The sequence below is a fragment of the Schistocerca cancellata genome, chromosome 7 (genome assembly GCF_023864275.1).
Source record: "Schistocerca cancellata isolate TAMUIC-IGC-003103 chromosome 7, iqSchCanc2.1, whole genome shotgun sequence".
Taxonomy (NCBI): Eukaryota; Metazoa; Arthropoda; class Insecta; order Orthoptera; family Acrididae; genus Schistocerca; species Schistocerca cancellata.
Genome location: NC_064632.1, coordinates 78,986,810 through 79,014,011, shown reverse-complemented (window position 1 = coordinate 79,014,011; position 27,202 = coordinate 78,986,810). Strand labels below are relative to the sequence as shown.

The 27,202-nt window shown below is 41.5% G+C and overlaps 1 protein-coding gene across 1 annotated transcript in view; it reads left to right on the top strand.

Moving 5' to 3' along the window:
- LOC126092519 (uncharacterized) overlaps positions 1-27,202 on the top strand; it is a 224,392-nt gene that overhangs the window by 170,220 nt on the left and 26,970 nt on the right. Inside the window, exon 4 of the mRNA XM_049908144.1 lies at positions 11,213-11,477. Within this exon, the coding sequence (XP_049764101.1) occupies positions 11,213-11,477 (265 nt within the window). The remainder of the gene's footprint in view (positions 1-11,212; positions 11,478-27,202) is intronic.

The following is a 27,202-nucleotide window of genomic DNA, read 5'->3' as shown; positions in this document are numbered from 1 at the left end:
TTCATAAAACTTCAGTTTATCTAGAAGGATATTGTGATTCATAAACTGAAATGCCTGAGATACGCCGCATAACATAGCAACCGGCGCTACTTTATTATTTAATACTTGTAAAATCTGGTGATTGAACATGTAAATGGCATTCTCAAGAAAACAGACCTTCTGAAACCCAAACGGTGATTTGCAGAGGGTATTATTCTGCTACGGTGAGGTACTACTCTGGAATATAGCACCTTCTCAGAAATTTTGGAAACTCATGTGTACATTGTGACATGTTGGTAGTTATTGACATCTCTCTTATCACTTTTCTTAAAGAGGAGTTTAACAACAGCATACTTCAGTATCTCTGTAAAAATGCCTTGACTTAGTGATGCCTTAGATATTTCGGGTAGGATCGAGATTATTCTTTGGTAACAAAACCTTAGTACGCTGTAGGAAACACCATCAAAACCAAATGATCTTTTATTTTTGCGAGGATCTATACTTTTCTTAATTTCAGGAGAGGAAGTTGGTGATATATTCATACGACTGAATTGTGTGAGACATCCTTTTATCAACATGTTGCTGTGATTTTCCTTTTGAACTGTTTGTCCCTATGCTTTCTAATATATTCAAGAAGTGATTATTACATACGTTTGCTTCTGTGACTTCTCACTTATTGCTTTTCCATTCAGTTCAGTGGTAATATTATCTTGTTCTGTATTTGCGAAATTTTCCGAGTTATTTATGGAAGACGTTCAGTTTCATGTTCTGTTAGGGAACTTGGAGTTCACTTTCAGAATAAAGATTATGCCATTTGGATGACCCTCTAACTCTGAATAAGAAATCAGGTACAAAAAATAATAATTAAATTCAATCATTTTTGAGACCTTATTTCTCCGATATTGGCCTTTATTGTCACAGTCACTGGTTCCAGCTGTCATTCTGCGTTATGGATTAAGGTAAATAGCTTGTGAACGTTATTCTACCCATCTGCAGAGTACTTGTAGGCTCATGAGTTCGGCTATGACATCTGGTAACTTATTAGATCATTAATTCAAACACCTAATAGCGTGTTGAATGTATGTCTTTCTTTCGTTCTTTCGTATCTGATAATGGTTATGCTAAAGAGGACAGTAACAATGTTGGTTTTACTTCTTATTTAAATAGGTTGCCAGGTTGTAGCGAAGAAGAAGATTTCATCTACAGTTAGCGTAGCAGACGACTCAGTACTCTGAACCTGCTTTGTTCTTAACGTTATTCTGATTTTATACGCAGCAACTAATCATGATTTTCTCACGCTCACATTGGCTTGTTGCCGATATATGTTACCAGCGTTTGTGCTTTCTTTTCGTGAGTATTGTGTGTACCTCACTTTGGATCCTGGGAATTGATTGGTTCTATCATTGCAGCGATGGGGCGACTGGAGAAAAAAATTGAAAATACCACAAATTATAAAGGCTACACCAACTGAGTAACTTTTCGGTTGGCTATCCTTTAGTAATTTTGATAAGAAATACACTCCTGGAAATTGAAATAAGAACACCGTGAATTCATTGTCCCAGGAAGGGGAAACTTTATTGACACATTCCTGGGGTCAGATACATCACATGATCACACTGACAGAACCACAGGCACATAGACACAGGCAACAGAGCATGCACAATGTCGGCACTAGTACAGTGTACATCCACCTTTCACAGCAATGCAGGCTGCTATTCTCCCATGGAGACGATCGTAGAGATGCTGGATGTAGTCCTGTGGAACGGCTTGCCATGCCATTTCCACCTGGCGCCTCAGTTGGACCAGCGTTCGTGCTGGACGTGCAGACCGCGTGAGACGACGCTTCATCCAGTCCCAAACATGCTCAATGGGGGACAGATCCGGAGATCTTGCTGGCCAGGGTAGTTGACTTACACCTTCTAGAGCACGTTGGGTGGCACGGGATACATGCGGACGTGCATTGTCCTGTTGGAACAGCAAGTTCCCTTGCCGGTCTAGGAATGGTAGAACGATGGGTTCGATGACGGTTTGGATGTACAGTGCATTATTAAGTGTCCCCTCGACGATCACCAGTGGTGTACGGCCAGTGTAGGAGATCGCTCCCCACACCATGATGCCGGGTGTTGGCCCTGTGTGCCTCGGTCGTATGCAGTCCTGATTGTGGCGCTCACCTGCACGGCGCCAAACACGCATACGACCATCATTGGCACCAAGGCAGAAGCGACTCTCATCGCTGAAGACGACACGTCTCCATTCGTCCCTCCATTCATGCCTGTCGCGACACCACTGGAGGCGGGCTGCACGATGTTGGGGCGTGAGCGGAAGACGGCCTAACGGTGTGCGGGACCGTAGCCCAGCTTCATGGAGACGGTTGCGAATGGTCCTCGCCGATACCCCAGGAGCAACAGTGTCCCTAATTTGCTGGGAAGTGGCGGTGCGGTCCCCTACGGCACTGCGTAGGATCCTACGGTCTTGGCGTGCATCCGTGCGTCGCTGCGGTCCGGTCCCAGGTCGACGGGCACGTGCACCTTCCGCCGACCACTGGCGACAACATCGATGTACTGTGGAGACCTCACGCCCCACGTGTTGAGCAATTCGGCGGTACGTCCACCCGGCGTCCCGCATGCCCACTATACGCCCTCGCTCGAAGTCCGTCAACTGCACATACGGTTCACGTCCACGCTGTTGCGGCATGCTACCAGTGTTAAAGACTGCGATGGAGCTCCGTATGCCACGGCAAACTGGCTGACACTGACAGCGGCGGTGCACAAATGCTGCGCAGCTAGCGCCATTCGACGGCCAACACCGCGGTTCCTGGTGTGTCCGCTGTGCCGTGCGTGTGATCATTGCTTGTACAGCCCTCTCGCAGTGTCCGGAGCAAGTATGGTGGGTCTGACACACCGGTGTCAATGTGTTCTTTTTTCCATTTCCAGGAGTGTATTTTGACTGATGTGGTTGATGAAAATTTAACTTTTAGCCAACCACTGGTGATCTTTTAATAAACGTCTCTATAGAAACAGATACGTCTTCTTAGTTACCTTTCTGGTGATGTAGTACAGTCGTAGAACAGTTTGAATGAGCGCTTTTATTCGCGTTCCTGTGACATCAAATGTACTTCTTTTACGCTTTAAGAACTCCTATTGGAAACACGACAATCTCAAGACTTCTTTCTTGTCTTCGTGGCACAAACTGTTTTATGAAACACGTTTAGAAACACTAGAGCAATACCATTATATCATAATCAACTATCATTCTGTCTGATTAAATTTTTATGGTTCATAGACTAACGAATGGTGGAGCGCAAAGAATCGGCCCTGAGTATTAGACTGCTCATTGTCACTCGACTATTGTCTTCTCCTATTTCGAAGCTGTTCCTTGCATTAGCTTATTTGTTATTTCTTTATTATCTAATTGTTATATGTTTATCTATTTGTTCTCATATCTGCTCGTGGCGGGAAACAATTCGTGAGTAACTGCTGATCAGTCTATACTCTGGGTCGGTTTTTTGTGAGTCGACCTATACATAGAACAACTATGGAGATCGAGTAATTCTATCATATTCGTTCCTTTCACATCGTCAGTTTAGTACTGTGACACAAAACGGAGAAGCTGCACGAGCAGGAATTTTGTAGCGACAGGAATCACAATAGCAAGTGCTAACAACCCCACGAGAGATTAGTTCCACGTGCTAATTTGGAGCATTTTACGGATTTAACACCGGTGTGAAAATTTTAGAGCCCCTAAAAGGACTGAGTCCGCCCCAGTGCCGGCAATATTTTAATCATAAGCGCAGTCACAGGCATTAATTAGCCTGTCCGGAATAAAAGTTGGCCGGAAAGCACGGCCCTGTGCCGACCGAGGCGCAGCTGTGCCCGCACACAATGGCGACCTGCGGCAAACGGCAACCGTAATGAATGCTCCTTGCGTGCGTGATATCTGTGACAATTCCGATCCTATGCACTTCCACCAAACACAAGCATGTGTCTATATTCATATCAAAAAATGTATAGCCTCCGAATTTACATTTCAAGCTGTCACAAAAATGACTTGTTTCCAGTTTCTTTATTTAAAATAGAGTCCGCCCCAGTAGCTGAGTGGTCAGCGTGACGGATTGCCGTCCTCCGGGCCCGGGTTCGATTCCCGGCTGGGTCGGAGATTTTCTCCGCTCAGGGACTGGGTGTTGTGTTGTGTTCATCATCATTTCATCCCCATCCGGCGTGCAGGTCGCCCAATGTGGCGCCGAATGTAATAAGACCTGCGCCAAGGCGGCCGGACCTGCCCCGCGAGGGGCCTCCCGGCCAATGACGCCAAACGCTCATTTCCATTTCCATTTAAAATAGAGATGATTTGTTATACACATGCTTCGTGACTAATCTGAGCTTATAACAAGTTTGTGTGGCCGTCACCAGCAGCAAGCACAGATATATTTGTTTTGGATATAAAAATCGCCTTTTCTTGCTGCAACGTATTTTGTTCCTCCCAGACGCGTTTCGCCTTTTACCTTAAAGCATTTTCAGTGGGATTTAGAATGATGCAGTTTAGTTTTGATGTGTAATATTTGTAGATTATGAAACGGTTCACGTCTCGTCTCTTACATAAATAAGTCATAACTTACACTTCTTCACGTTTCTGGTTAGCATCTACGTTTCCTCTCATCTGGTCACATGCTGGAGGTCACAGTATAACCTCACTTACGAAATATAAGCACCTTTTTATGTTCCGGACTTTTTCTTCACAGTTTTCATATTTTCTGCCCTTCTAACTGTGCAACACTAGTACTCTTATCTCAGTAGTTGTAGATATTTGACGGAAAACTGTGATTGAAACATGTAGCTACTGTTAGTTCACTATATGTGTCATCGTGTTTGGTTTACGTACGTGTTGCCAACCTAACGAAATATATGCTGAAAACTAACGTCTATTCATTTCTGTTGTGTTTATATCTCCCTCTGTATATCTAAAAGATTAAGTGAGTGCACGTTTATGCGTTATCATTTGTGTGTGTGTGTGTGTAAGTGCATATGTGTGTGTGTGTGTGTGTGTGTGTGTGTGTGTGAGAGAGAGAGAGAGAGAGAGAGAGAGAGAGAGTGTTTGTGTATGTGTGTGCGTCCGTGCGTGGGTGTGTCGGTGGTTATTCAGTACCACTTGTAGTATGTGGAATATGAATGTAATAGCTATCAGAGCGTGGTTTAAAGTATTGGTGTGAGTAGCCACCGACACACCTGCATACTCACATTCGTACAAACACACAGGTACAGGGAGAGAGAGATCTACATCTACATCTACATTTATACTCCGCAAGCCACCCAACGGTGTGTGGCGGAGGGCTCTTTACGTGCCACTGTCATTACCTCCCTTTCCTGTTCCAGTCACGTATGGTTCGCGGGTAGAACGACTGCTGGAAAGCCTCCGTGCGCGCTCGAATCTCTCTAATTTACATTCCTGATCTCCTTGGGAGGTATAAGGAGGGGGGAAGCAATATATTCGATACCTCATCCAGAAACGCACCCTCTCGAAACCTGGAGAGCAAGCTACACCGCGATGCAGATCGCCTCTCTTGCAGAGTCTGCCACTTGAGTTTGCTAAACATTTCCGTAACGCTATCACGCTTATCAAATAACCCTGTGACGAAACGCGCCGCTCTTCTTTGGATCTTCTCTATCTCCTCTGTCAATCCAACCTGGTACGGATCCCACACTGATGAGCAATATTCAAGTATAGGTCGAACGAGTGTTTTGTAAGCCACCTCCTTATTTGATGGGCTACATTTTCTAAGGACTCTCCCAATGAATCTCAACCTGGCACCCGCCTTACCAATAATTAATTTTATATGATCATTCCACTTCAAATCGTTCCGTACGCATATTCCCCTATATATTACAGAAGTAACTGCTACCAGTGTTTGTTCCGCTATCATATAATCATACAATAAGGGATCCTTCTTTCTATGTATTCGCAATACATTACATTTGTCTATGTTAAGGGTCAGTTGCCACTCCCTGCACCAAGTGCCTATCCGCTGCAGATCTTCCTTCATTTCACTGCAATTTTCTAATGCTGCAACTTCTCTGAATATAAAAACATCATCCGTGAAAAGCCGCATGGAGCTTCCGACACTATCTACTAGGTCGTTTACATATATCGTGAAAGATAAACCTAACAGAAATGAATAGACGTTAGTTTTCAGTATATACTCCGTAATTTAACGAAGTATATCCTGAAAACTAATGTATGCACGCAAACAGACCAAACAGGATGAGACATATAGTGCACTCACAGTAGATGTCGTCTTTTTTTCTGTTGCCCGTCTTTCCCTTAGTTGCTTTAAATTCTGGGAGGTATGTGCTGTCTACGCAACTAATTGAAGGCAGTTTGTTTATTGACATACGCGTTTCGCTTCTTTTATTTGGGAAGCATCATCAGTGGCCTGTAATCCATGTTTCCTTTTATACAGTAGACAGAGTTCAACTCACAGTTTCCGATCAAATATCTATAATTAGTGATAGAAACCCAATAACACTCCACAGCAATAATGTCAAAGAATATGGAAATTGTAAAGAAAAATGTACTCAACGTGAAGACGTGCTTGTGTTGCGTAAGTGAAGTTAAAGTGTGATCTCCAGCGTGTGATACATGGGAGGAAACGCAGATGACAACCAAAAACAAAAAGAACTGTAACAGTTATTTACGCAAAAAACGAGATGTGAACTGTTTTATAATCACCAAATATCACATATCAAACTGCATCATTCTAGATCCCACTGAACCGCCTTAATGTGAAAGGTGAAAGGCGTCTGGGAGAAATAAAATAGAATGCAGCGAGAAAGGGCGGTTTTTATTTATAGAACAAATATTTTTGAGCCTTTAGTTCTGCACATTTACAGATGTAGCCTAATGAACTATCGAAGAACAGATCACTGATGTTTATCTATTTATTCATCATTCTAACTGATATGTGACACTGTTCACAAAAACTGAGCATATGTGGGTATTTATAGAAAGACTTTACTCAGCAGGATAGATGACCAAGACATCCTTAGATACTTTGGGTTTGTTTTGTTTTTATGGAGAAAATATGATATTACACACCGTCTTTGCAGCAGGTAATTATTTTGGGAGTGATTTATAATTAGTATCTTCCTTTCAAGATAAACAGTTCACATAAGAATTTAATGAAGTGTAACTAACTGCAATAAAATAGCTCACTACCTACAATCTACCACATCAATAGAGACAATTATTGGGAGCATAGCCGTAAGCAATGAACCCTAGTTTAAGGTTGGGTTTCCAGTATCTGTGCTATTTGATTGAGATTAAAGTTGCACAATTAACGAAAAAAACTGAGTCAACAAAACAAAAAATTTAGTAAATTTCTAAATGATAGTGGGAAACTTTTTAAACTGTAGACTACTTTGCAATATTTGCACTACTTACTGAAGTAAATATTTTGAGTAAATACAGAATAGACAGGTTCCAGAATTTTCACTGATGGAACAAAATTAGTAGTGAAAGGCGAAAATGCACTTGAATGCAGAGAGACACAGACAGGTAAAAAAGAAAGATATAACCAGTTCAAACATTTTGAAAAAAAGATTATAATGATCATCAGAATGTATAAACTACAAAAATGTCAGGTGTCCTGGACGTATCTGAAAATATTTGTAACAAAAATTTTAAGTTTAGAATCATGTACTTAAACAATATTAAGATTTGGCTGTTGATATGCTTCATAACATATTAATAAATCTTAATTTATGTAGAGTACAAATATCTGTTAGAGAAGTGAAACACTGAAAAGACTATAAGGAAATATTGTTTGGAAAATGTGAAATGAGTAGGTGACCAAATAAAATACGCTAGAAATGATATAGATAACGACAGAACTAAGAATAATTTTGGCATGCCTGTAACGAAATGAATAAGAGAAAAAGAGACAAGTTGTAATATTTCTAAGTTTCTATTGAGAGATATCATTTACAGTAAGATGTTGCTCAAATATGAATCTCTCGATGTCCTTAAGACTTTGCAAGATCATCATCTTCAATATTGTTCTCCATATTTCCTTAAACCCATACTCAAATTGTAAGCGAAAGGTGCACTAGATAAGACTGCAGTTACGAAACTTCCTAGCAGATTAAAACTGTGTGCTGGACCGAGACTCGAACTCCGGACCTTTGCCTTTCGTGGACAAGTGTTCTACCATCTTAGCTACGCAAGCATGACTCACGCCCCGTCCTCACAGCTTTACTTCTGCCAGTACTTCGTCTCCTAATTTCCAAACTTTACAGAAGCTCTCATGCGAGCATTGTAGAAAGCTGTGAGGAAGGGGCGTGAGTCGGGCTTGGGTAGCTCAGATGGTAGATCACCTGCCCACGAAAGGCAAAGGTCCCAGTTTCGAGTTTCGGTCCGGCACACAGTTTTAATCTGCCAGGAAGTTTCGTATTAACGCACACTCCGCTGCAGAGTGAAAATCTCATTTAGGAAACATTCCCAAGGCTGTGGCTAACCCATGTCTCCACAGTATCCTTTCTTTCAGGAGTGCTAGTTCTGCAAGTTTCGCAGGGGAGCTTCTGTAAAGGTTGGAAAGGAGGAGACGAGGTACTGGCAGAAGTAGAGCTGTGAGGAGGGAGCGCGAGTCGTGCTTGGGTAGCTCAGATGGTAGAGTACTTGCCTGCGAAAGACAAAGGTCTGGAGTTCGAGTCTTGGTCCGGCACACAGTTTTAATCTGGCAGGAAGTTTTGTATCAGAGCACACTCCGCTTGCAGAGTGAAAATCTCATTCTGACGTCTGCAGTTAGTAATTCCATGTTATTCTTAAAACAGTTTAAAGACTTTCAATGGTATTTAACATCTGAAAGAATCTAAAGGAGATTTAATTTTAAATTTCTTACAGCTGTGTAATAGGTGCTGTGGGATTCCTTCTAATTCATTTAATATAAATGTCCAGTGTAAAATATTATTGACAACTATCAGCAGTGTTATTCATAAAAGTTTAATAGCCAGAACCATACAGAAAATTCAGGTATTACGTTATGATTAACCCTTTTCCAGAACATGAGAGACATGTGTATATCATACTGTTAATATGGAAATAATTAAAGAAAGAGTGAAACTAGAGACAGGAAATTCTAACTAAATTTTCCATCTGTAAAAATTGTAAAGTTTAGTGAACAAAAAGGTTCATCTAGCAACGAAATAATAACTATTTAGAGCAAAGGACTCAAGGAATTATCAACATGAAAGAATTACATGGAAGATTCTTTATAAACGAATACTAGATTCCAGTCATGTTCAATGTCCTTTTCTAAAAGTGCTACACAATTTAGATATGAAAAAAGCATTATTCAATAGCCCATTATATCACAGAAGAGCTTTGTGAACGTCATTTGAAACATTTCTGCTACATCCTAAATCTCCCATGGAAAATCTCATTCTTCTCAACTTTCCTAAAAGTATTTCTTACTAATTTTTGAGAATTCAGTAATTAGGCAGTGGCATTTAAAAGCCTTATTATGCAGCAACTTATCTAGTGAATTTCTTCATAGTGATGCTTTATCAGACCATTTAAATATTTCGCTGTTGTGCCCATTCAAAGAAAATTAGGCTGTCAAAGCAATGAGAAATTCTATACAACAGGGGTTTATCTCGGGCTCTCAATGTTTTAGTATTTATAATAGTCTTCCAGTTTCCTTGTCACGACGCAAATTTTGATCACATTGAACAAGGATGGAAATAAAATAAAATGGTAATAGTCTACAAACTGCGCCAGCTTCTTGCGAAATGAAATAGTACTAGTCATCAAAATGCACTAACTCTTTACAAGAAGTATGTCAGTTTTGAGTCATGCACTGTCCTGGAAGGAGCTCTTTAACAACTACTATAATCAGTAATTCCTAGGAACTGGGATCTAGAGTCTGTATAAAATTGATAGGTTCCATCATGCATATTTAATTAGGCTGGATTCCTTTGTCTACCACCATCATCTGATATCAAGCATTATGACATGATAATGGGAATATACATACAAATGAAGTGGTTGTGGTAGACTAATAAATACAAGGTGCGAAATCACATAGTAGTGATTACCTGTGATATAAAACACAATTAAATGAAAATGACACTATCACTGTACTTTTTTACTTTTTCTAATGAAGCTAGACATTCTGCATACACTGACTATATTGCTAGCACTGTAAGGATTTGGATACCACAAGAAATTGGATAGGGCCTTTTCTAAGAAACAAGATCACATTTTGCTTAAGGGAATAACATACACAAAGTAAACCTATGCATGGTCGGATAAGGATTAGAAACCCACTTCCACCGAATGTGAGTAGAGTGATTTTACCATTGCAGTAGCTGACTGTGTTTTATCATCAGTAGAGATAAGAACAATATGAAAAGCTACACATGTATTCAACAACCTGAAAAAGTAATGTTAAATGCATTTTTGGTGACTTAGTGGAATCATTACTTCCTGAGACTCATACAAAAAATGCATGGCATACAAATTAAACTGTACGTTTTTTGACTCACAGAATGATGTAACAGTCTTCAAAGAAGTCCAACAATTACTAATGTATTTCAGACGGCGACTAATCTCACAATATAATTATTTTTTTCTTTGCAACAAAGTATTTCATCTTGTCTGTTTGGATAAAACAGATATTCAACACAACTGATTTTAAAACTGTGCAAATAAAAGTAAAGTTGGTACTTGAAATATTTTATAGCTCAAAATATACAAATGTAACAGAAACAAAATTTCTGTCACATCAAGTTCGTTCTATGTCACATAGCGAGCCTTTTAGAGTGCTTCATTATACTGGTTTCGCGTTATCCTTACTTCATAGACGATTCATTCCAGGTGTTTGCCGTGTGAATCACAAAACAGTCCACTGCTACAACCAGTAGTAGTCACTGACTAGTTGTAAGGGTCCACAGCAAGTGGGAATAGCCGTTGCAGGTCCACTACTAGGCAGATATAAAGTGCTTGTCATTTAGTACTACTCATAGGGCACGCCTGGTTTGTGGCATACTACTGACATAACAAGTAGTAATACCTTTAAACTAAATATCAATGTCTCGTTTATCTTGAGCTTGGTCTTAGTCGTGTAGAATTTGGGAACTTACACTAAAATTGATTTGCTTTTCACGTGCTATGTTCTGAATTGCTTACTGGCGGCAGAATGCTGCAAGAAGATCGAAGCAACTGAGGGTTTTCCTTTGTGCAGGCTGACCAAAGTTTGCTGAAAGGTCCAGACATAATTGTCTCGCCCCTGGACGATCTGGAGACGTCCATACTCGGCCTGGAGTTCAAGGTGCGGCCGCGCCACTTCCGCCGGGGTGACATGAAGCTCAAGTGCCTGGCCACCATCGCGACCGTCTACTGGAGGAGCAACGAGGAGAGCGTCGAGAGCGACCGCCTCCAGAAGGCGCCCGTGCTGGAGAGCAGGGCTACCGTGCAGACCAGCAACTCCCGAGCCGACAAGGTTCAAGGTGAGTGTGGCCTCCTCAGTATCAAAGATTCTGTAGCGTTATTTTTTTGTTCCGCGCTGGGAACTATTTTACGTCGAGTGCTTTTTTATGAGCTATTTGTGAAGTTTATTTATGTAGTGAGTCACGTTAATGTTATCCAGAATTACTCGATGAAATGTCCACCTGTTATGGAAACAATCATAAACCAATTAGCTATAAATACACCTTTTCCGTATGCAAACGACGTTTCATTGTTGTAAAAAACGTCTTGATACGTGAATATTTCAGACTTTTATGTGTAAAAATTTGAAGTAAATTGAAATTGTACATTTCCTAATTTTTAGTAACAATGTTTCCACTTTATATATTACATATATATATTTACATATTATACATATTAAAAATACACGTATATTACAGAAATGTTTACCTAAATACATACCCATAGCAGAAGTCAACATTATGTGAAAATTGCAAAGCAATCGGTCATGAACTAAAGGACATTAATTATATTTACCCTTTTATATATATGATGTGGTCTGTAGTCGAGAGACTGGTTTGATGCAAATCTCCTTGCGACTCTATCGTGTGGAAGCCTCTTAGGCTCCTCCTACGATTTTTACCCTCCATGCTTCCTTCCAATATCAAGTCGGTGATCGCATGATACCTCAGACCGTGTACTATCAACCGATACCTTCTTCTAGTCAAGTTGTGCCACAAATCCCTGTTCTCCCCAATTCTATTTAGTATCCCCTCATTAGTTACATGGTATACCAATCTGATCTTCAGCATTCATCTGTGGCACCACGTTTCAAAAGCTTCTGTTCTCTTCTTGTCTAAACTATTTATCGTCCGAGCTTCACTTCCATACCTAGCCCAATCCATACAAATAATTTCAGAAAAGACTTTCTGACACTTAAATGAATACACGATGTTGACAAATTTCTCTTCTGCAGAAATGCTTTTCTTGCCATTGACAGTCTACATTTTATATCCTCTCTAATTCGACCATCATCAGTTATTTTTCTGCCCACATAAGAAAACTTATCTAGTCCTTTAAGTGTCTCACTTCTTAATCTAATTCCCTCAGAATCACCGGATTTAATTCGACAACATTCCATTATCCTCGTTTTGCTTTTGTTGTAGTTCATCTTATATCCTCCTTTCAAGACACTGTTCATTCCGTTCAACTGCTCTTCCAGGTCCTTCGCTCTCTCTGACAGAATTACAATGTCGTCGGCAAACCTGAAAGTTTTAGTTTCTTCAACATTGATTTTAATTCCAACCCCAAATTTTTCTTTTCTTTCCTTTGCTGCTTGTTCAGTATACAGATTGATCACCGTCGGGAATTGACTAAAATATGCCTCATACCCTTCTTAAGTACTGCTTTCCTTTCGAGAGGCTCGACTCTTATAACTGCCATCTGGTTTCGTACAATATCTAAACAGACTTTCGCTCCCTATGTTTTACCCTTGCCACCTTCAGAATTTGAAAGAGAGAATTCCAGTCAACATTTTGAAAAGCTTCCTCTGCGTATACAGATGCTAGAAAAGTAGCTATGCCTTTCCTTAACCTACCATCTAAGGTAAGTCGTAGGGTCAGTATTGTCTTCCTTGTTTCCACATTTCTGCGGAATCCTAAATGATATTCCCCGAGGTCGGATTCTACAATTCTTTCCATGCTTCTGTAACGAATTCGTGTTAGTATTTTGCAACCGTGACTTATCAAATCGATAGTACGGTAATTTTTGCACCTGTAGTATTAATGAAATAAGGACCTACAGCACGACTGTGGTAAAATGCAGTGTCAAAATTTCGCAGCAGTCAGTAAGGAACTTTAGGAGATACACGATTCTGAGCAAGTGAACGTTTACACTTTTATTTTTGGGTGTCAACGAAATACTCACGTGCAGCATTTAAAAACAGCAACAAATAAAAGAATTAGTTATGCAACTGACTGTAATGGGGTAAATATATACCACAATTGCTTTCATTCCTTAAAAGTTGCCTGTTTTGGATCACACACATTGATTCTAGTTACATTTTAAAAGTTACTACATAGTGTGTCCTAAAACAACTTGAATCTTTCACTATAGAAAAGAAAACAACATATCCATTTTAATAATAACTATGTAATTGTCATGTTATTTGTGTTAGTTATTACTTTGGGACAAATTAAGAATTAGCAGATGCGTACTTAACTGGTAATGGATATCAGTGACTGGCAATGTGTAGATGGTGTGTTTACATCAAGCAGAATGTGTGATATATCTGAGCAAAAGACATTGTGTAGACGAAGACAACCGCTAGATTGGGTGCAGCACTTTCCAGCAATAATCTGGCTGATTGAAACTGCGCAAACTTATGATTGGTCTACAGTGACGTAGAACAAAGGTGAAATAGCTCACTTCACAGGTATCAATCTCCCACAGATGCAGTGTATATCTGTTCTCCCCACTGGCGCTCTGTAAAATATGCTCTGGGCATTTGCTTACTTTCAATTCTCCGACTGAGGTTCATCATTTCGCAAATCAAATTAACTATTGGCGACTTTCGTTGCTTTTGCATAACGTTTTCCTTTCCCACACTAAAAGTAACATGTGCTTGCCAAAAATGTTGATTATGCAAAGCAGTCCAGAATAATGCCAGTATATTACTCCTGTGTCCTATTAGGCGAAAAATATTTTGATATCCCCACGGTCACAGCCCTGAGCTATCCATTGCGAATTATTGTCAAACGGACGGCTTCTTTAGATACAGTAGGTTCAAAAATGGCTCTGAGCAATATGGGACTTAATTTCAGAGGTCATCAGTCCCCTATAACTTAGTACTACTTAAACCTAACTAACCGAAGGACATCACACACATCCACGCCCGGGGCACACATCACACACATCCACGCCCGGGGCACGATTCGAACCTGCGACCGTAGCGGTCACGCGGTTCCAGACTGTAGCACCTAGAACCGCTCGGCCAAATCGGCCGGCGATACAGTAGGGTTAGGGCTATTTGGATTCTGGAGTCATCAGGTAATCACGATTAAAAAACATTAAAAATATGGAGGTAAATGACTACAGCAACTACTCTAAGTTTTCACTGGTTTCATGTGTAGAGCATGGAGTCAGAAGAGGATTTAGTTGCAGATTACTTGCGTCACACGGCGAAGGTCGCGTTAAGTAGGTACTGTAGAAGGAGTGCGCCAGTCTGGAGTATGTGGGTGACTTACCTTAATCCATGTTGGAAGAAGGCACTTAGAACAATTCCCAGTTATTTAGATCGGTCAGCTTTAGCTTGCAAAATCGTTTCTTTCGTTTCTCGAGTGTAGTTGATAATTTGGTTCCTTTCGTTTTATATTTCTTCTCCACAATGATGAACGTGAGTTCGTCAGACCGGTATAGCTACATAACATATCGACTGTTAGCTACAGTGTCCTTGGGTGAAGAATACGGAGGTGCTTCTTTGTTGGTACTGGTGGACTTTGGTTGTCATATTTTCGATGCACTGTAGTGGAATTGGATTGATATTTCATGATAACGTTCCCTATTTGAATTTTACTATTTGAGCCTCTAGGCCACTGTCAGATCAAATCTTTATAACAACAGGCTCTGTCAGTAAGTGCGCTCAAAGTTTCTCCCACATTTTAGAGTCTCAGAAAATTATTTCATTAATGTATACTGTCTTCTCTATTACTATTTTAGGAGCAGATTTCTTCTCATCTACATCTACATCTACATGGATACTATGCAAATCACAACTATGTGCCTGGCAGAGGGTTCATCGAACCACATTCACAATCCTCTCTTATTCCAATCTCATACAGCACGCGGTAAGAACGAACACCTATATCTTTCCTTACGAGCTCTGATTTTCCTTATTTTATAGTGGTGATCGTTCCTCCCTATGTAGGCCGGTGTCAACAAAATATTTTCGAATTCGAAGGAGAACGTTGGAGACTGGTATTTCGTGAAAAGATTCCGTCGCAACGAAAAACGCCTTTCTTTTAATGATGTCCAGCCCCAATCCTGTATCATTTCTGTGACACTCTCTGCCATCTTTCGCAAAGAATACAAAACGTGCCGCCCTTCTTAGAACTTTTTCGATGTACTCCGTCAGTCCTATCTGGTAAGGATACCACACCGCGCAGCAGTATTCTGAAAGAGGACGGACAAGGGTAGTGTAGGCAGTCTCCTTAGTAGGTCTGTTACATTTTCTAAGTGTCCTGCCAATAAAACGCAATCTTTGGTTAGCCTTCCCCACAACATTTTCTATGTGTTCCTTCCAATTTCGGTTCTAGGCGCTTCAGTCTGGAACCGCGCGACCGCTACGGCCACAGGTTCGAATCCTGCCTCGGGCTTGGATGTGTGTGATGTCCTTAGGTTAGTTAGGTTCAAGTAGTTCGAAGTTCGAGGGGACTGATGACCTCAGATGTTACGTCCCATAGTGCTCAAAGCCATTTGAATCATTTGAACCTTCCAATTTAAGTTGTTCGTAATTGTAATACCTAGGTATTTAGTTGATTTACGGCTTTTTAGATTGATTTATCGTGTTACCGATGTTTAACGAGTTCCTTTTAGCACTCATGTGGATGACCTCACACGTTTCGTTATTTAGGGTCAATTGTCACTTTTCGCACCATTCAGATATCTTTTTCTAAATCGTTTTGCAGTTTGTTTTGATCTTCTGATGACTTTATTAGTGGATAAAGTACAGCGTCATCTACAAACAACCCAAGACTGCTGCTCAGATTGTCTCGCAAATCGTTTATATATAAGGAACAGCAAAGGGCCTATAACACTTGGGGACCGCCAGAAATCACTTCTATTTTACTCCATGAGTTTCCGTCAATTACTACCTCTCTGACAGGTAATCACAAATCCAGTCACATAACTGAGACGATATTCCATAAGCACGCAATGTCACTATTAGCCGCTTGTGTGGTACAGTGTCAAAAGCATTCCGGAAATCCAGAACTTCGAAATCGATCTGAGGTCCCCTGTCAATAGCACTCAACACTTCATGTGAGGAGCTAGTTGTGTTTCACAGGAACGACGTTTTCTAAGCCCATGTATATAAGGAGCTAGTTGCGTTTCACAGGAACGATGTTTTCTAAACCCAAGTTCACTGTGTCACAATAGCCCATTTTCATCGAGGTAATTCATAATATTCGAACAAAATTTATGTTCAAATGGCTCTGAGCACTATGTGACTTAACTTGTAATGTCATCAGTCCCCTAGAACTTAGAACTACTTAAACCTAACTAACCTAAGGCCATCACACACATCCATGCCCGAGGCAGGATTCAAACCTGCGACCGTAGCAGTCGCGCAGTTCCGGACTGAAGCGCCTAGAACCGCTTGACCACCGCGGCCGGCAAAATTAATGTTCCAAAATCCTGCTGAATATCGACATTAACGATATGGGCCTGTAATTTAGTGGATTACTTCTACTACCTTTCTTGAATATTGGTGTGACCTGTGCAACTTTCCAGTCTTTGGGTACGAACCTTACGTCGAGCGAACGGTTGTATAAGATTGTTAAGTATGGAGCTAATGCATCAGCATACACCGAAAGGAACATAATTGGCATATAATCTGGACCAGAAGACTTGCTTTTATTAAGTAATTTAGGTTGCTTACTACTCCGAGGATACTTACTTCTACGTTAGTCATGTTGGCGGCTGTTCTCGAGTCGAATTCTGGAATATTTACTTCGTCTTCTTCTGTGGAGGCATTTCGGAAGGCTGTGTTTAGTTACTCTGCTTTGGCAGCACTGTCTTCGATAGTATCACCATTGCTATCGTACAGAGAAGGCACTGATTGTTTCTTGCCGCTAACATACTTCTCATACGACCAGAATGTCTTTGGATTTATGCCAGGTTTCGAGACAATGTTTCGTTGTGGAAACTGTTATAAGCATCTCGCATTCAAGTCTGCGTTTAATTTCGAGCCTCTGTAAAAGATCGCGAGTCTTGGGGATTTTGCGTCTGTTACAATTTGGCATGTTTGTTTCGTTGTTTCTGCAACAGTGTTCTAACCCATTTTGCGTACCAAGGAGGATCAGCTCCGTCGTTTGTTAATTTATTTGGTATAAATCTCTCAATTGCTGCAGATAGTATTTCTTTGAATCCAAGCCAAATCTGGTCTACACTTATATTATCAATTTGGAATGAGTGGAAGTTGTCTCTCAGGAAGGCTTCAAGTGAATTTTATCTGCTTTTTCGAATAGATATATGTCTCGCTCATATTTCGAGGATTTGGGGATTACAATATTCAGTCTCGCAACGACAACCCTGTGTTCACTGATCCTCGAATCGGTTTTGATGCACGTTATTAACTCAGGATTATTAGTTCCTAAGAGGTCAAGTGTGTTTTCACAACCGTTTACTAATCGCGTGGGCTCATGAACTAACTGCTCGAATGCGTTCAGCACGATTTCGGATGATATTTTATGCGCACCTCCGGAATTAAACATGTATTTTCGCCAACATATCTAGGGGATATTAAAGTAACCACCAACTATTATCGTACGTGTTTGAAATCAAACTCAAGTTTTCTTTGAACCTTTCAGCAACTGTATCATCTGAATTGGGAGGTCGGTAAAAGGATCCTATTATTATTTTATTTTTGTGAAGTGCACTGTCTGCAGCCATTCCTTGGAAACAAAACAGTTTTCTTGCTACTAGATTTCTCTCTCGAAGCAGACAGTGCTTAATGGGAAGAGTAATGTGCGTTCCTTAATGCAGAAACTTTGAGCTAACTTTTCTCATTCCTTGTTAAGTATTTAAAGTTTGCGTTACATTCTCTTTGTACTGTCCAGCACTTCTGAATTAAGTTTGTAGCCAACCTTTCCGCCTTCGTGGGCTACTTTTACCGCTAAACCTCCGACGTCTTGAACAAACTTCGCATTGGAACTATTATAACCCAAATGGTCTTCAGTTGCTAAGATTGCACTGATTATTATACGCTTATGTTTTGTGGAATCAGTTTATAATAATCTGAAACGGTCATCAGCATCTTTTCTGCTATGAACTAAGTTGCTTTTGATAAACTGCCACACAGAAAACTACGGCTGAAAATAGAAAAAAAAGGAAAACATCAGGACGTTTACACCTATCTCTATAAACATCGACAATAAGTAAAGTGGTGCAGTGCACTTTTAATTGTACTAGTCACATTCATTAAAAACTTGTGGGAAGAATAACTGCATCTTTGCGCTAGTGGTAATTGTTATTCGTCATATTTCTGCTATACTAAATCTACGGAATAGGAACGTAGAGGAAATTCTTTTATTTATTTTTCAGCATCAGGTGGCTCGAGAATGAAAAATAAGTAAGAAAATTTATTTTCCAAGACGACCACTCTGTTCCTAAGCCGTGTACGGTACGTAGGGGATGGAGAACATTGGGAGACACTGACCTGAACGACGCATGTGACATTTTCTAATTTGGATCTCACGAGAAGTAAATTTTGCCTTTCTTCGAGCATCTGCTAGTTTCAATCTGTTACATTCTTTCGCCATTAAGATAAACCTGTGACGTTTCACACCACCAAGCTTTTTATAGACTCCATGACCACTATAGGTCCGACTGCATGTGTGTCCTATACACTTAGCCAGTATTCCAGTATAGGGCATACAAATGTTTTTAAACGACGTATTTTGCACCAAATTTGTGTTTACATTCTTTCTGATCGAATAATTTTTTAATCAAATGTGCACTTCTTGACTGATGTATTAGTCTCGGGATTTAGGCGACAGTATTACTCATAATTTAACCTCTACAGTTTAATATTCTTTCACAGAAGACAATGTCAGACGTATCTACGGCGTTGTTTCGTAAATTAATTGGAATTTTAGCTATAGAAATTGTTTCCCATTACCTTACAACAATTGCTCTGTCCTGGCGTCTTCAGAACGCTCTCAGAAATCGCTAAGACGAGTGTATCTTGTTTGGAATCTCGTTCGGTGGACCAGTTAGCGCTAATCGTCTCTGTTTTCCTCTCTTTCTATCTCTTTCTCTCTTTCTTTCTCTCTCTCTCTCTCTCTCTCTCTCTCTCTCTCTTCTATTTTCTTTTTGAAGACTGGGCTGTCGTTATAGATTAAAGGGTCTCGGAAAAGTACAAAGAGGGCTAACGCCTCTAAACGTGCAGGTCAAACATAGGATAAGGGTAGGTCAGGGAGCTGTCGGTACTGTAGCTGTAAAATTTTGTAGCTGTGTCTGGAAAGAAACAGAGTTCTAACAGCTAAAAGATAGCGCTTAAGCTCAAATTGTTGTATGTTCTGAAATCTGCCTTAAGTCCAGGGATAAGTTCAGTTGAGGTTCGTATAGAAAACCGAGCCAAAGAAACTGGTACACCTGCCTAATATCGTGTAGGGCTCCCGCGAGCACTTAGAAATGCCGCAACACTACGTGGCATGAACTCGACTAATGTCTGAAGTTTTACTGGAGGGAGATGACACCAGAAATTCTGCAGAGTTGTCCATAAAACCGTAAGAGAACGACGGGTTTAGGAACTTTTCTGAACAGCACGTTGCAAGGCATCCCAGATATGCTCAATAATTTTAACGTCCTGGGAGACTGGTGGCCATCGGAAGTGTTTAATTTCATAAGAGTGTTCCTGGAGATACTATGTAGCCATTCTGGACGTGTGGGATGTCGCGTTGTCCTACTGGAATTACCCAAGTCCGTCTGAATGCACAATGGACATGAATGGATGCAGGTGATCACGCAGGATGCTTACATACGTATCACCTCTCAGAGTCGTATCTTGACGTATCAGGTGCCCCATATCACTCCAACTGCACACCCCCCAAACCAATACTGGACTCGCATTCGGGAGGACGACGCTTCAATCCCGCGTCCGGCCATCCTGATTTAGGTATTCCGTGATTTATCTAAATCGCTCCAGGCAAATTCCGGGATGGTTCCTTTGAAAGGGCACGGCCGACTTTCTTCCCCATCCTTCCCTAATCCGATGAGACCGATGACCTCGCTGTTTGGTCTCTCTAATAACATCATAAAAAAATTCGTTTGACGTTTTCCTAAGAGTCTGTCTGCGTTCTTTCCTAACTAATTGTTTAAGTGCAGACAAGTTGTGGCTTAAATTGAAAGAAATACACTTGCGAGCCAAAATATATTGACAACTTGCTTAATGGCTTTTTTGTCTGTCTCTGGATCGACATACTGCACTGATTCTGCGTACCAGGGTCCGAGAGTTTTCTGGTGGGTTTGTGGAAGTATGTGGCAGTAAATGTCTACGCACATGTCATGTAATAAGCGTCAATAACGGGTCTTTGGTTTGAATACGCGGTGATGGTGCAAAATAGCGACGTAGATGCGTGCGGTAGGATCTACATCAGGCGAATTTGGTTGCCGAGACATCACTTAGTTCACTATAACTCTCCTTGAACCACCGTAGTACGGTTCTGTCTCCGATACACGGGCAACTATACTGCTGAAAGATGACGTCACCGTCGGGGAGGACATCAAGCGTGAAGGAATGCTGGAGGTTCGCAGCTGTTGCCAGTACACAAGAAAGGAAGTAGAAGTAATCTGCCGAACTACTGAGCCATATCACAGACATAGTCTGCAGTAGGAGTCCGGAACATTTTGGATTTTCATTTTTGGAATGCATACTGTGTTCTGACGTTATAAACTACCACGAAGAAAGCGATTATTCATTCATAGTCATCATGGAGTTATAAAACATCGTATTTGTGAAATACAACTGTCTCTTCAGTAATTAGAAGTAATGACTGATAAAAACAAGTGATCTCAGATTTATTCCATATTTTTAGACTCACAGAAGACTCTTGATAGCCTTTCTCGCAAGCGGCTTCTAATCAGATTTCGTGCCTATGGAGCATCGAGGCAGTTGTGTTATATGATTTGTGATTTCCAGTCAAAAAGGTCGCAGTTAGTAGTAATTGGCGGTAGGATATCGAGTAAAGGAGAACGATATCTGTCGTTCCCCAAGGAAATATGAATCCTCTGCTCTTCTAAATCTATATAAAAGATATAGGAGACAATATGAATACCCATCTAAGATTATTTACTGCTGAGGTTGTCGTTTACTGCTTGGTAAAATTATCAGAGGATCAAAACAATTCGCAACATTTTATTTGGCATGGTATCTGTATGACGCGAAAAGTGACAGCTGACTCTAAACAATAGCCGGCCGCGGTGGTCTCGCGGTTCCAGGCGCTCAGTCCGGAACCGCGCGAATGCTACGGTCGCAGGTTCGAATCCTGCCTCTGGCATGGATGTGTGTGATGTCCTTAGGTTGGTTAGGTTTAAGTAGTTCTAAGTTCTAGGGGACTGATGACCACAGATGTTAAGTCCCACAGTGCTCAGAGCCATTTGAACCATCTAAACAATAAACAGTGTGACGTCATCCACAAGAGTTCTAAGATGAGTCTTTTAAACTTAGTTTACACAATAAATCACACGAATTGAAAGGCTGTCAAATCAACTAAACACATAAGAAACCACAACACGAAAAATGTCGTGCGGTTGGTGAACCAAACGCCGCGATATATTGGCGGATTACTTAGAAGCCACTACAAATCTCCTAAACAGACTGCCTAAGTTACGCTTGTCTGTCTTCTTCTGCGTTTTTGCAGCACGGTTTGGCATCCTTACCAGGTCTGACTGACGGAGGACTCCGAAATAGTCAAAGGAGGGCAACTCATTTAGTATTATTGGGAAAAAGGAGAGCGAGTGCTATAGATATGATACGCGGAATGTGTTATGTAGTCTATAGAACGGATTCGTTTTTCGTCTCAGTAATATCTTTGCAAGAACTTTCAATCGCCAACTTTCTCGACCGGATGCGCAAATATTCTGTTGACTCCCGCCTGTATTGAGAAAAATTGATCATCGTAATAAGAGAAGTGAAATCGAGATCACAATGAAAGCGTTAAGTGTTCGTATTTCCCATGTGCTGTCCGAGAGTGGAACCGAAGAGACATAGTCTGAAAGTAGTTCAATGAATCTTTTGATAACACTTAGGTATGAATTGCAGAGTAGTCCTGTAGAAGAAGAAGAACAATAAATTAAATAGTGGGCCACCTCGGCCTTTGAATTTCATCCGCCGGCTATTCACCACTGATCACCTGTCACCTCATTAAACTGAGGTATTCTGAATTTTTTCTCTCAGTAATAACTATAAATTTACTTTAAAATACACGGTCGGAAAAGAATTTGTACATCTGGAAACACGACGTCGTTTTAGGTCCGATGACAGAATATGGCGCCTGGGGTGTGGTACATATATTGATAATGGTTTAAACCTCGTCCACAAACAGATAGCCTAGTAGCATAGGTTCTAGAGTGGCATTTCTATCTTCCCTTTAATACGGAATGTACACAGCAGGAAGGCTAGTTGTGATGCATACGTGTGAAGCAAGCAGGCAACCACGCAACGCAGACGCACCCGTCCTTGCAACAGGCAACTGAGGGAGTTTGACAGGGATCAAATTTGGCCTCAAGAGCGGCGGGATTGCCCTTTCGGAGTATTGCCACACAAGTTGGGCGAGTTGCGTCATTTGTGCAACGATCAATCGTCACGTAAACATTTCCACATCTGGGTATGGTACCGCGTCATAATGTATAGAACTACTGCTGCTGGAAAAAAACCAACGTTTCGGCCACGCTTGCTGCGGCCTTCTTCTGGGTCTACTGATGCGTTCTAGCTATGCAGTGTCCTTTGTACTTTGTTGTTACGGTTCACTGCGCATGCCATAACGTCATAATTTTAAAATGTAGTTAGTTTCATTGGTCACTGCATAGCTAGAACGCACCATTAGTCGAAGATGAAGGCCGCCGCAACTTTGGCCGAAACGTTGGTTTTTCTCCAGCAACAGTAGTTTTATACATTATGACGCGGTACCATACTCAGAGAACTTTTATGTGGACTGACTCTGGCCGCGGAATGCTGCGTAGTTAAATTTCCACATCTGTAGACAAGGTTCTGAACTTCCACACAGCACAAACGCCCGACAACATCGTTTCATTATAAGGGCAGCAGTGGCCGACCATACAGCCACCGCAGAGCAGATAAGAGGGCTTGTGGGTCCATATGTGTCAACACGAACTGCTGAGAAGTTATTTTTAGTATTGGAACAACGGGTACGACCGACTCCAGCCCGTCTTGCACTCAAGCCACAGCAATGACGTGCAGGTCTCGAGTGGTGCCGTCAGAAGTTCACTTGCAAGGTGAAATGGCGCGCCATAGTCTTCAGCGATCAAAGCAGATTCTGCAGGGACCCAAGTGATGGTCGATTGCTCTTATAGCGTAGACCTGTGAGCGCTGTTTCGTACAGTACGTCCGTCCGAGCCTCACTGTCCCATCCCAGGCATAACGGTCTGGGACGCGGTAAGCTACAACCTCGTTCACCTCGAATGTTTTTGTAGGGGACGCTAGCAAGCGCTCTCTACGTGCCGAATGTAGTTAGGCACACTCTCTTTCCGTTCTTGCAACAGGAAGGTTGTGTATTGCTCCAACAGGATACTGCTCGCCCACACACTGCCCGTGGAACACAACGTGCTGTGCAAGTCGTGCAGCACCTACCCTGTACAGCACGATCTCTGGACTTGTCTCGAATGGACCACGTGTGGGGTATGATGAGACGCAAAGTGACCCGTGCGTCTTGTCAACCAGTGACTCTTACAGAACTACGTGAACAGGTCTAGCAGGAGTGGCCTATCGTATCCCAAGACAGTAGTCCATATCTGTATGTTCGACTGGAAGCTACAGTCAGGGCCTGCATTGCCGCCTGTGGAGGCTGCATCACGTTCTGTTCAAATGTGTGTGAAATCCTATGGGACTTAACTGCTACGGTCATCAGTCCCTAAGCTTACATAAATTATCCTAAGGACAAGCACACACACCCATGCCCGAGGGAGGACTCGAACCTCCGCCGGGATCAGCCTAACAGTCCGTGACTGCAGCGCCATAGACTGCTCGGCTAATCCCGCGCGGCTGCATCACGTTCTAACGTGGATGTTTCTGCGTGGGTCGATACGTGGTACCTCAGAACCACTTGCTTTTTCGATCTGTAAGAGCAACAATTTCATGCGCTGTTGTAACACTAAATCTTGGGTACTATTTTTTCCCAGCAGCGTATATTGTTGCTTTCTACGTACAGAATACTGTAAACACACACACACACACACGTTTATTTCTATCTATGACAATGGAAACATTACCCGATAAACAATTTAGAATTAATTCTCGTATCCGAGTTCTGAGCCAGATTTTCTGTAGGTTCCCATGTTTTGTGAGGCAAATGCCGTAACTACTGTTTCTCTTCAAAATATTTGCAACTGGAAACACACCTTTCACATTCACAGCACGTTGAGATGTGACTGAAAACAACAGAACAAAAATCATAAACTCAGTCAATCGAGATAGGTAATGAAACACAAAGCAGTGTTTGGATGTACGTTCACAAATTAAAAAACAAAAAAAAAGGAGCACACGTGAAATAGGTGTAGCTTACGTCAAGCAGGTCATGGGCTTGGTTGCACACACTAATAGACACGCATACATACATATCGCTTCACATTTTTGACGAATACAAAGAAGTTAAAAACATATCCAAATCTCCAGTTTTGATCACGTTTTTCGGCAGCTATAACCCAGTGTTCCTGATCTGGGAACCCTCTGCCTAATCTCCGCTTGTTGGGATTTGGCTGAAGAGAACCGAGTTTTAAAATGGACTGTACTTGACATATTGCTCATTATAGCCATAAATTAAAAGTGAAAAACAGATTCAACAGTTTACACAGGACCTAACGTGGTGTTCCAGTTCCATTACAATGAACAAATAAATAGGAACTCTATGGAGCAGAATAAACTACCAAAGGAAGTCGAAACCCGCTAACATTTACAGATGGCGAAAGCAAATAGTAAGTTACTCAGGTCTGTACGTGATGCTTCGTCCAGCATTACTGTGCGAACACCATACACAACTACATTATATTAACAAGCTATCCTAAAATGCACAGATGGCGAAAGCTAATAGTAAGTTACTCTGGGCTGTACGTGATGCTTCGTCCAGCATTACTGCGCGAACACCATACACAACTGTATTATATTAACAAGTCATGCTGTTGTTGCTCCATATTTACGAAAAGAAAAGTGTTATCATTATTACCAAAGTTGCCAATACCGTTTCCCTTTCCTCCTTATTCTCCATCTTTTTCAAAGTCATTGCACAATCTAGATGAGCGCTGTATTGAGAAACGTGTTATCACTAAAACTCCGTTTGTGGAAAGAATAATCCAATTTTAGCTGAGTCAGTCACATATAATATCCTCATGTCCACTGAATACCGACATATAAAGGCATCAAAATACCGTGAAATGCATCGTTAGAGTTATCAATTACAGTGTATTCATGGTCGGCAGAGTGAGTGACAGGTGCTTAGGGGCTTATGGGTTGTAGGCCCGCTGCACGGATGAGTAGACCCCAAAAAATGTACGTCAACTGCGTAATTAGTATCAAGGCAACGTTAATAAATGAGCTTTCAATCACATAGTCTCACGATTCTAAAGGTGGCAAGTGTTTTCACAGAATATTCTCGCATCCCTCTCTCTGTCTATCTCTCTCTCTCTCTCTCTCTATCTGTCTATCTATCCCCTCCCAGATTTCTCGAGAAACCAAGAACGATTTCATGGACAGGAGTTAAACCTGATGTGATTCTTCAGTTTCTCCCGGTGTATTTCTTGCTCGAACAGTCCACGGCCGCCCGCCCTCAGGAGCTTAATTTGTCAGCGCACCTGACGATGGCGACATGTCTGATCGGCGAAACATTGTGCCCATTAGACACTATGGACCGGCTGTACACCCGTGTCTGTTCGCGCAGGACTAAAATCTGTCACATTGCCTTCATACGTAAGTAAATAGAAGAGATTTCGTGTGCCTCTATGACTGTTTTCGGTGACCAAAAGCACCGCAATTACAGACCGTGAAACGCTCAGCGGCTTGCGTTCTCGAGAACGAATTTCTTCTCTTGCTTCTTGAGGTAGGGAAAGGCATCGTTGTAGTTCTGTGCACTCACCTAGTAAATAAAATACACTACTGCTGAGAATGTAAACAGGCATGCTGCGAAACTGAAGATAAGATAGCTTCGGTACAGCATTATTAATTAATGTATTTGTTTATTTTCTTAACGTGGCAATAGTACAGCCATAAGGCAAACCTTTGTCAAGCAGTGTACGTATTTTACATTAACTTCATTACGACAGGCTTGTTAAATATTAAATACACTACTGGCCATTAATATTGCTATATCAAGAAGAAAAGCAGATGATAAACGGGTATTCATTGTACAAATATATTATACTAGAAGTGACATGTGATTACATTTTCACGCAATTTGGGAGCATAGATCCTGAGGAATCAGTACCCAGGAAAACCACCTCTGGCCGTAATAACGGCCTTGATACGCCTGGGCATTGAGTCAAACAGAGCTTGGATGGCGTGTACAGGTACAGCTGCCCATGCAGCTTCAACACGATACCTCAGTTCATCAAGAGTAGTGACTGGCGTATTGTGACGAGCCAGTTGCTCGGCGACTATTGACCAGATGTTTTCACTTTGTGAGAGATCTAGAGAATGTCCTGCACAGGGCAGCAGTCGAACATTTTGTGTATCCAGAAAGGCCCGTACAGGACCTGCAACATGCGGTCGTGCATTATCCTGCTGAAATGTAGGGTTACGCAGGGATGGAATGAAGGGTAG